The 12,025-nt window shown below is 32.6% G+C and overlaps 1 protein-coding gene across 4 annotated transcripts in view; it reads left to right on the top strand.

The window, feature by feature from the left end:
• LOC127968194 (membrane metallo-endopeptidase-like 1) overlaps positions 1–11,409 on the top strand; it is a 55,358-nt gene extending 43,949 nt beyond the window's left edge. For all 4 annotated transcript variants that reach the window (XM_052569204.1, XM_052569206.1, XM_052569205.1 and 1 more), the window contains 6 exons: positions 2,651–2,770; positions 3,016–3,149; positions 4,539–4,604; positions 4,716–4,811; positions 5,219–5,295; positions 6,947–11,409. In XM_052569204.1, coding sequence (XP_052425164.1) covers positions 2,651–2,770; positions 3,016–3,149; positions 4,539–4,604; positions 4,716–4,811; positions 5,219–5,295; positions 6,947–7,046 — 593 coding nt within the window. In that variant the 3' untranslated portion in view covers positions 7,047–11,409. The remainder of the gene's footprint in view (positions 1–2,650; positions 2,771–3,015; positions 3,150–4,538; positions 4,605–4,715; positions 4,812–5,218; positions 5,296–6,946) is intronic.
• Positions 11,410–12,025: the final 616 nt, after the last annotated feature.

Below are 12,025 nucleotides of genomic sequence, written 5' to 3'. Positions count from 1 at the left end.
ATATAATATAAATTAAAAAGACATTTAAAAATGTAATAAAAAATACAACATTTTTAAAGCATTGTTCTAGAACAACAGAAACCAGACTGGAAAATTCACAACCATATATTCAGAAATAATATAATATAATATAATATAATATAATATAATATAATATAATATAATATAATATAATATAATATAATATAATATAATATAATATAATATAATATAAATTAAAAAGACATTTAAAAATGTAATAAAAAATACAACATTGCACAACAGAAACCAGACTGGAAAATTCACAACCATATATTCAGAAATAATATAATATAATATAATATAATATAATATAATATAATATAATATAATATAATATAATATAATATAATATAATATAATATAAATTAAAAAGACATTTAAAAATGTAATAAAAAATACAACATTGCACAACAGAAACCAGACTGGAAAATTCACAACCATATATTCAGAAATAATATAATATAATATAATATAATATAATATAATATAATATAATATAATATAATATAATATAATATAATATAATATAATATAATATAATATAAATAAAAAATACATTTAAACATTTTATAAATTAAAATATATAATAATTAAATAGCACTGTACTTGCACAACAGAAACCAGACTAGAAAATTCAAAACTATATAGTCAGAAATAATAATATAATATAATATAATATAATATAATATAATATAATATAATATAATATAATATAATATAATATAATATAATATAATATAATAATAAATGAAAGAAATTTAAGCACTGTACTACTACTGTAGCATAACAGAAACCAGACTGGTAAATTCGTACCTATATAGTAAGAAATAATATTATATTTTTTATATAATATTATATTCTGTATTTCACAATATAAATATATATTTTTAATGGATTTACCACAAATGGTCAATGTAGTTGAAAAAAATTTTTTTATTGATAATTTAGACTTCATTAATCATTAAAAAACAACAAAATGCCTAAAGAAACACCATTACAGGTCTGGGTCCAGCAGCTAGACCAGCACAGACCGGTGTAGTCCAGCGCTGAGGTTCATGCTCGAGTACACAGATCTTTCCAGCAGTGGAGGCCACAACCGCACACTAAAATACACAGCGTTGTCCAAATGTGAAGTATTTGCTCTGGTCAGATTTCTCCTAAGCAGTTGAGGGCTCTCAGTATAAATGCTTTCTCAGCCCATTGTCATAATGACTGTAATGCCTGTAGTGCTTTTCTCTTGTAGATTAAACAAAGCTAGTTTCAGGCTCCACTGCCCACAAAGCCTGTGCTTCCAGAGATGGGCTGTGGACGCTGAGCACATGCTATTCAGGCTGCGTTAATACAAAAGCCAAGTGATTATGCAGATTTTCAGCGGGGAGAAATTTCCACATAATTACTCTTAGATTGCACATTTTAATGTTCCTGGACAATCTGGGAAACACTTCAAGCTGAATTGCCATTTGAGAGACAAGAGTGGCAGCTGTAACTGCTATAGCTGGAGGACGCTTTCTGTCCTTCTAATACAGCTTCTGCTATCGAGCGTACACCATTACCAGCACATTACTGAGCGTTACTGAGTCTTGTGGAGACTCTTTACAAGCACTTTTCACACTTTAGTATCTAAAAAGTCATATATTAATTTCATAATAAGTATTAGCTCAAATCTATTTACGTATTTACTGACATTTTGCTCAAGACTTAATTGGAGTACTACTTGTGCACAATGCACTTTTCATAATACTAAGCCTAAAACGTGTTTTAATGTCACTATTGATGAGGATTGTGTGGTCTCTGAATAATATCAGTCTTTAAATGCAAGATATTTAAAGTGTGCCTGACATGTACTTGCAACTTTACTTTAGCACAATCAGATATACTTAAGTTTATTGTTAAATGCACAACTAAAGTGCATTAAGCACAAAATTAGTTTTAGGCTTTAAGTAAACCAGTTTAGTATACTTATAGTGCAATAATGCAGGGTATTTTTTATTAAGTATATAGATATGCAAATGTATTAGTAGTATACTAAGCACAAAATAAATGTAGTACATTAAATTTTTAGTATATTTATTTTTCACTAGGGTAATATGTCCACTAACTTTTTTTTTTCTTCTGTTTTATTTACCCATTACATATCTCCTATATCACACTGTTGATATTGCTGTCTTATGGGTAAATAAATAAAGCTGTAACACTTTAAAAATATATATATTTTTATTTTTACAAAAATATTTAAATATAAAACTATATTTAAAAAAATCAAAACATTATGCATGCATATATAATGCATACGTATATAAATAACATTCATTATATTATATACTGTATATGCATGCATATTAAAAATGTCAAAAAAAAATTTTTACATCATATATATTTTGAAGGACTGACAAGGGTAAATCTAGTCTTAACCAACACAGTTTACCTTCACAAACATAAAAAAAGTTGAAATCTGTTTATTTAAATGAAAAATGGGATATTAAAGTGTCTAAAGTTAACACTCTGTTGCTATTAAAATGAGTTGCTTTCTCACGTGACTCGATTAGTGTCTCGAAAATGCATTTCCTGGTCAATTACCCAGACATTATGCTGAATTTCATCTCTTTCTGTGCATTCATCTTTCTTTCAGTGTTTCCTGCTGGCATCCTCCAGCCTCCGTTCTTCAGTGAAAAACAGCTGCAAGCTCTAAACTTCGGTGGAATTGGCATGGTTATAGGACATGAGATCACTCACGGATTTGATGATCACGGTAATATGCATCTCATCTGATGGATGTACCAATTATCAGTTAGCTGTGGATGAATAAACAATGCGGATTTGTTGATGAACCTGTTTTGTGTGTGATGTATTAAACTCTGTGCTAAAGGAGGGGTTTTAAATATCACGGATAAATTGTTCTCCACTGGACCAAACCACTGCGCCAAAGAGCAACCACAACGCTTGTCTGTTTAAAACATGACTGTGTTCCAAAAAATGAAATATTTATTTTCACAGGCCGTAATTTTGACAAGGATGGGAACATGTACAACTGGTGGAGCAACTTCTCTGCCGAGCGCTTTGAGGATCAGTCTAAATGCATGGTGGAACAGTACGGCAAATTCAGCTGGAAACTCGCAGGAGGCCAAAATGTGAGTTGAACTTCACTTAGAAGGATGGAAGGAATCTGTAAATGAGCTTTTAAAGATGAACAAATAACAAATACATGGTTTACACTTACAGTACTTGTAGTATGTGCATGCTTTGGGTCCGATCTAAGCATTTCCACTGCCCTGAAAAAATGACAAATAAACGTTAAATGAGATCTCAGTTGGTTCTTCAAGGCTGCAAAGACATTAAATGCAGAGCAAATGGACATTTTTGCGGATATTAAAAAATTGTAAACAGAATTAAATATTGAAACAAATATTTAATGAATTTAATGCAATTTTTTGCCACAAATGAATGGATTTTAATTAAAATTTACATTAAAAATATTGAAAATGAATCCAGTTATATAGTAAAGTCATTTTCGCTTACACCTCTGCCATTATTATTTATTTTATTTATTTGCAAAATGTATAGATTTTTGTGTAAATAAGGTAATGTATTTACTGCATTCTCTGAGAACAAGTGTATTCTGCTTCTTTTAAGGATGTTTAAATATTTTACTGATTTTTATAAGATATGCCAGCAATTGTACCAAACAACATCCAAGTCATTGACATCAAAAAAAAAAAAAAAATTCTTACTTGGTATTTTTCTCTTGTTTTTTACTTTAAATATCTAAACATTTAATCTAAAAAAAAAAATATTTATTTATCTAAAAACTAAGCTACTTTACTTGAAAAGCAAAATGACTTAAGATATTAAGTCTTGTTTTCTGGAAAATTTTGTTAGTTTTTTGCTTAAGAAGAATATCTGCCAATGGGATAAGAAACAATCTTAATTCAAAGAGAAAACAAGATATTATTTCTAACAGCATTTTGATACATTTGAAAACAACATTTCATGTCTTAAGTTGCTTCTTAATTAAATGTATTTTGATTCAAGAATATTTTGGTATTTCTACTTGAAAACAAGACAAAAATACTAAAAGAAGAAAAATGCTTTTTTTACAGTGGTTATAATATAGCTCAGTATGTAAACAAATCTCCTTTTTTATTTCTCCTAAAAACAAATAAAGACTATAAAACAACAGTGCTATCATTGCAAACTTTAATTAATATACATGTTTGTTAATCAAAATAAAGCTGAAGTTAAAGAAAATATGACTATATTACATGAAACACTTAAAAAGATTAGAAATTTAACAAATACTAAAATCGCTAAAAACTAAACCACAATAAAAAGATCAAAGCAAACATGAAAAAATTAATACAAAATAAAACAAATTAAACTGTAATTAGAACTAAATTAGCACTAAACTAAATGAAAACTGAACATTTAAAATTAAAGCTGACTTAAAATAGGAATAAATACTGTATTATATGAATAACACTTAAATACCACTGAACATTGTTACACTGATGTTGTTGCAGGTCAGTGGCATCACAACATTAGGAGAGAATATTGCTGACAACGGTGGAGTTCGTCAAGCATATAAGGTTTGTAACAATAAATCACTTTAAACAACTTCATTCACAACATCTTAAAGACCACAAAGACAACAACTCACATTTTCATCAGAACTGGTATAAATCTGTGTGTGATATCAGGCGTATATGAAGTGGGTGGAGAGGGAGGGCGAGGAGCCCCGTCTTCCTGGACTGGATATGGATCACAAACAGCTCTTCTTTCTAAACTTCGCCCAGGTAGGTGACCACGAATGACATCCACTTGCATGTGTTCACCTTGATGCCCATGCAAGGTCATTCTCGCAAAGAGCGTGTCAAATTAAACTGACACTGCTTAAAAGATACAGGTGCCGCTTAACCTCTGGAAAATACTGGCTCTCTAATGTGTGCTTGAGCATGAAATCAATGATTGAATCATGCCAACCGATGGGATGAGTGCTGCTTTAAAGGACTTGGACTTGAAATGTCATTATTTGGATGGGCACACTTCGAAATATGTGTTGAAATGGGCTAAATCTTCACAACCGAAAATCTGTTCAGGCACAAAATGCAGATTGGGGCAGAAATAATGTTCACATATGTTCAACTGGTATGGTAAGATTGTTATTTTTACTGGATATATAATGTCTCATGCCTTCCTGTAGGTCTGGTGTGGTGCCTGCCGCCCAGAGTACGCCATTCAGTCCATCAAAACAGACCCACACAGCCCTCTGGAATACAGGCAAGAGCTTCTGGGAGATTTGTTAATTAAAGGGGAAAGAAGTATCGAAGGCACACTTAAAAATGACAATAGATAATGTAGTTAGCACGACACACGATAGCAAAAATCAAGACACTGCAAGAGGGATAGACAAAAATGAATTCTGGAAAGAACAAATTTGTACCCACTAAATATTTTATTGGATTTTTAAAACTCAAAATTATCATGTAAACTTCTATTTAAAAGTTTGGTGCCTGTCCGATTTTTTCAATTATTTAAAAACTCACTTATGCTCATCAAGGCTGCATTCATATGATTAGTAACAGTGCAGTGAAAATTGTAAAATATTACTACAATTTAAAATAACATTTCTATTTTTAATATACTTTAAAATGTTATTTATTCCTGTGTTCAAAAGGAGATTTTTCAGCATCATTACTCCAGTCTTCAGTGTCACGTGATGCTTCAGAAATCATTCTTATATGATGATTTGTGGCTCTAGAAACATTTTTGTGCTGCTTGATGTCTTTGTGGAAACTGTGATAATTTTTTTCAGGATTCTTTGGTGACTATAAGGTTCAAAAGAACAGAATTTAATGAAATATATATGTATATTAACATTATAAATGTCATCACTGTCACTTTTGATGAGCTCAATGCATCCATGCTGAATAAAAGTATTTATTTATTTATTTCGATAAAAATATTATACATGATATTATACATGTATCTTATACATATGAATCAACTTCTATATTGTTTATTTTTATATACTTCAAATATGTTTATATACTTCATGTTTACAAGTTTCTTGTATCATTTCTGATTATTTAAAACCTTTTCAATCAAATCATAAAAAAGCCCTTTCAAAAGTGTTTCAGGTGAACTGACTTCACTAGTCCACTTAAACTCCCCAAAATACCAGCTGATTCAAAGACATTGAGCCAAAATGATAAAGAAAAGTGAAAACAACTTTTCTTCTTTAATGCAAAGACATTCATCCATGTTTAAGTGTGACTCACAGAGTTAGTTTACTCAAAAAATTAAATTCTGTCATTTATTACTCACCCTCATATCGTTCCAAACTCAGATAATTTGTGTTCATCTTCGGAAAACAAATTAAGATATTTTTGATGAAATCCAAGAGCTTTCTGACCCTCCATAAACAGCAAGGGTACTACCATGTTCAATGCACAGAAACATAGTAAGGTTCAACTGTAAGGTCCAACATGTAATTTCAAACTGTAATTTCATGAAGCTACGAGAATACTTTTTGTGCGCAAAGAAAACAAAAATAATGTGCGCTGTGGTACTGTTGATAATGAAGTCATTATTTTAGTTTTCCATGAGCACAAAAAGTATTTTCGTAGCTTTATAAACTTACGGTTGAACCACTGATGTCACATGGACTATTTTAACGATGTCTTTACTACCTTTCTGGGCCTTAAACGAGTCAGTTGTGTTGCTGTCTATGCAGGTCAGAAAGCTCTCGGATTTCATCAGAAATTTCTTAATTTGTGTTCTGAAGATGAAGGAAGGTCTTACGGGTTTGGAATGACATGACGGCGAGTAATTAATGAGTGAACTATCCCTTTAAATGTCCTAATTATTTTTTTAGGCCCGCTGTAGATGTTTTCAGATTATTAGTGTCATGTTCGTTTGTTTTTAACAGGGTTCTGGGGTCCCTCCAGAACTTTGAGGCCTTTTCTGAAGCATTTCATTGCGCAAGAGGAGCTCCTATGAATCCTGAAGAGAAATGTCGAGTGTGGTAACCTGCCGTCGGAGATAAAGGAGTCAGTGTATATTTTACAAACTAGGCAACGGTTAGGAGAGCTTGGATCATATTATGTTGTTCTGTGGCGGCTGCCTGGCTGTTAGTCTGATATGACAGACACGACCAAGGTGTGCAACACCTACATGTGTGACTGCATAGATGTCTACTGTGAACTTTCAAATGCGCACATATTACCAACGAGTGCAGGCGTCAGTGACGGTGTTGTTTTTCTGAAAAAGAGGCATGCTTTTTCAATGTCTGTTTAAGAGACTTTCAAGCAAGATTTCGTCCCGTTTGCCTGTTTACAGGTTTCTTGTGACACATTACTAATTTTGGCATCGGAAAACCGGTGTAAAACGAAAAAGTGTTTCATTGTAACGACAAGGCTTATTGACATCAGATTATTTTTCCAGATTATGTAAACGGATAAATCCCTCGGCTGGCTTTCGATTCTGTCGGCTCTCCAAGAAGATATCCGTTGCGCTTGAGCGATCCCAAAATTAGTCAACAACCGAAGGCTTGGAAGCCGATAGAGATTGTGGTTTGAATAGAAACCAGTCAAGGCAGAGTGTTTGATTTCATAATAAGCAGCCTTGAAATATTCTGAAAATGGTATTGGAAATATTTTTTTTTCTTTTCTAAAGCATGCAACGGAGAGAGGCAGACGCTGGAGTCCTATTGAGCACCGTTTTCCCAAAACAAATCCTAATGCATTTGCTCTCTACACTATGTTTCACTGAAGAATCTTTAAAAGCGAGGGCTTAACGTTACGTAAACGGGCCCATGTTGATGATTAAATGACAACCTTAAGACTGTTAAAACCATATCGCTTCAAGCTTCGTGTGTATTTGTCCATAAATAGCTCTGATTCATGGCGGCCATGCAATTACGCTACAGACTTCTGTTAAAGCCAGCAGATAATGGCAGGAAGCTGCTGCAATACGGGAATGAAAAAGGTACAACGGGTCACTCAGACTATTTTTGTGTTTTATACAAGCTGTTCGTTCTGCCAGGGAACATTTCCATACATTGCTATTGTTAAGCATGTTTGGGGCAAGAATCAGATCCGGAGAAATGTACTGTAGTAAAACCGAAGCGTCTTCATCTGTTCAGTGCTCAAGTTCAGTTTGGTGTTTATTTGGGATTCCTAAAAGCATCATCGCAGCATTAAGAATATAAATGTTTTTATCAGATCAAGACCATTTTCTGCAGCAACAGATTTTGTAACAAATATTTGATCATATATTAGTTTAGTTTTAATACTCTACAACTGTTTTGTTTACTTATGGTCAATGGTGTCAATGTTCATGTGACATAACTCTGCTGGAAAAAAAACAGGTTATACCAAGTGTAAAGTTGTTGTTTAAGATTTGGGTAGCTGGTTTATTACTGGTCTACAGGCTCTAACCAGCTTGGTCAAGATGGTCTACCAAGCCCTGCTGATGAACCATCTAGAGCTTGAACCCTCTATAAAAAACACTAAATTTTTGATTTCCCAGCAGGGAACATGCAATGTTGTTCATAAATGTGGCATGCAACACCAAAAAGTTTACAGTTAAGTTTTAAGAACATTTTAGTTGGTTTGTTACTGGTCTACCAACTGGAAAGTCCAGGTGATGAACCATCTAGAGTAGCTTGAACCGTTTTTTTTTTTTTTTTTTTTTTGTATTTGCTTGTTGGAAATATTTCCATTACTTGCTGAAATAGGAAACCTGTTTGAGAAGGAAAAACAAGAAAAACACTGGTCAAAGTTAAACTGACGAACCACCTAGACTAGCATGAAATGACTCTAAACTCACATAAACCATGATTTTCCAGCAGAGAATATGTGATTTTGTACATAGCGGTGCCATAAAGCACCAAACACCAAGAGGATTCGTTAGGCAGAGGTCTCGCTCAAGGATCTGTTAGCTAGCATCATATCTCATGATTTCATAAATTGGTCTGAGATTGTGGGCTAATGGGGTGGCAGCGGTTCATGTGTTAGCTGGAGCGTAGCAGACGAAGTGACAGCCAGCAGTTGTCTCTCAAATGGAAACTTTAGGGGAGGCGGCCCTCTCATTAGAGGTCCAGTCAAGGCCAGTGACTGTTATTTTCCATCTTGATTAAGCGGTAATGACAGCAGAACTAAAGAACCGAACAGGTTGGAAGAAAAATGATAAAAGGAGATGATGAAAAAGATCAAACAGACGTCAGGCAGCCACTGTAGGAGAAGAAATGGATTGTCAAGTTCTCAGAAAGCTTAGCGGAGTCAATACTGGCTTGCCTTGGGTTATTGATTATGACTGTTATCTCTCATGACAGAGACTTTGATCATTTGAATGTTCATTATCTGCCTTTGAAGCTTCATTGCCAATCTAAACCTCTACACCACTGTAATGGCACGTACTGTTTGATGCACGGGAGACGTGATATACCGAATGCAAGCAACTTTGGAACAAATTAAACATTTGAACCTTGGCGGCAGAAAGGGTTTATGGTGATGAAGTGCCAAATAAAACATAATCCCTGAATTATTAGTGCATGCATTTTCCAATGCAACATGCTGCCAGACAAGAAACGAAGGTCTGCTTCAATTGAAATTGGAAGGACTTGAGCTTTTTCACGGGCAGATACTGGTGTGGAGTAAATCTGGTGTGATTAGAAACAATACTAGAGCCAATGATGGACAAATGTGACCCTGGACCACAACAACTGTCTTAAGTCGCTGGGGTATATTTTTAGCAATGGCCAAAAAACATTGTATGGGTTGGAACTATCAATTTTTCTTTTATGCCAAAAATCATTAGGATATTAAGTAAAGATCATGTTCCATGAAGATATTTTGTAAATGTCCTACCACAAATATATCAAAATGTAATTTTTGATTAGTAATATGCATTGCTAAGAATTCATATAGACAAACTCAAAAGCAATTTTCTCAGTATTTAGATTTTTTTGCACCCTCATATTTCAGATTTTCAAATAGTTTTATCTCGGCCAAATATTGTCCAATCCTAATAAACCATACATCAATGGAAAGCGTTTTTATTCCGTATATTGTATAAATCTCAATTTGGAAAAATGTATACTTAAGGTCCAGGGTCACATATGTCATTCTCTATAGCTACAGTATATAAAGAGAATTGTGCAGTACGTTAAATTTATGTACAGTATTCAACATTGTTTTGGTTGATTTACTTGCCAGTGACGTCAATGCTGTCAAGTTGCATTATGGCAAAATATCTTCAAAATATCAAAACATATGCACATGCAAGACCATTAATTCCATAACAGCATGCATTCAGCAACCAGGCGCCTATTTGTGCATTTTTATCTGGCCTTGAAGCTTTTATTATATTGAGAACCTATAAAATGAGGTGTGATGCGAACTACCTGTTCTTTATACCGCAACATATTCGTGCCAAGGATTGCTGATGTGAAAATCTCATTTTAAAATAGCTATTTTGTATCCTGTGAAATTAAAATATAAAATCACCCTCTGTGATTGTTTATAGAAATCTGAACTGAAGGAAAAATTTGTACATAACACCTATAAAATACCTTGCCAAGTGTGAATTGTAGAAAAGCATTTGTGTACATTTTAGTGTCTTCATTGTGTGGTTTTGAAGGTGTTTAATTAGAAGTAAGCTTATGATGAGTAATTACGAAGTCAGGAATCATTACTTTCTTCTGTGCATTATGGGACAATGCCAAGAACTTGTCAGACACAAGAATGATGATTCACAATTCAGTTTTACAGATTCTGTTGTTACTTTTTACATTGATTTTTTTTTAGTTCATGGATATATCTCATGAAAACAAGTCCAGGTTACATTTCTCAAAATCAAAAGAAGAAATTATAGGTAATTGACATATGTCCATAAACTGAATATTAACTTTTATTTATGTTCAAAATAAAGCCTGTTTTAGAATCATTAAGATTTATCTGAATTATAGCATGACTTTCTTAAAGCATGTCTCTCAAAAAAATAATTTTAAATTCACACACACACACACACACATGAACACCTGGACAGTGTTGCAGGTTTTATGAGATTGTCCTTATGTTATGATATGCCACATGACCACAGATGCTGCTATGACAATATCTATTCTGTACATAGAGCTGTTGACTGTTGAAAGGTTAATATTTACTGACAGAAATGCCCTTGATATTATATAGGGTCCATGTTTGGTTGAGACCATATATGTTTTAATGACTTTTCAAGTGAATGCTTTGTAATTCTATCGTTCTGCCAATATTAATTGTCCAAGCAAAAATATAAATGTTATTTAGCTACCCTAAACATTGAAATATTGTTATATTATATAAGAGGAAATATGTAAGCTTCAAAAATAAACTTATATAAAGCAACAAATATATTGTGTATTTGTTTTTTTTTCTCACAAGTCAATGCCATTCACATTTTTCAGTTAACAAGTTGCATTCAGTCAGACATGTTTGGAAACAGATGATAATAAATATTAGTTTATAAAATAAACTCATTAAAGCAGTATCTTTTAGTGGAAAGCTTAAAATGCAAACTTGATTGATCGACTCATTTAAATGCATTTGGCAAAAAAAAAAAAAGGATTAAAATAGTATTACAGATTAACAATGATGCATATAAAATGTTTATAAATGTTATTATTTCCTAGTTGTATGGTGGATTGTATGCATCATATAAATGTAAAGATGATTTGAGATACACAAAACTGGATAACCCTGAAGAACTTTGAATCCTCTTTCTTGTGCAAACATCTTCATTACACTGAAAAGGACACAAAAATTATATTAAATTGGTTGGTGTGAAAATGTATTAAATGTACTGGTGTGAAAATGCACTGAAGTCGTATATAATACTGTATCTCACTGACTATTATTATACAGAATATATCAGATTATATTGAAATACCTTTGTGCTCGCCAAACACAATAAAAGGAATACAGGTTTGGAATTACGGGAGAATTTACATTTTTTGGCTGAACTTTCC

This window comes from Carassius gibelio, chromosome B11 (assembly GCF_023724105.1).
Source record: "Carassius gibelio isolate Cgi1373 ecotype wild population from Czech Republic chromosome B11, carGib1.2-hapl.c, whole genome shotgun sequence".
Taxonomy (NCBI): domain Eukaryota; kingdom Metazoa; phylum Chordata; class Actinopteri; order Cypriniformes; family Cyprinidae; genus Carassius; species Carassius gibelio.
This window is presented reverse-complemented; position numbering and strand designations above follow the sequence as displayed.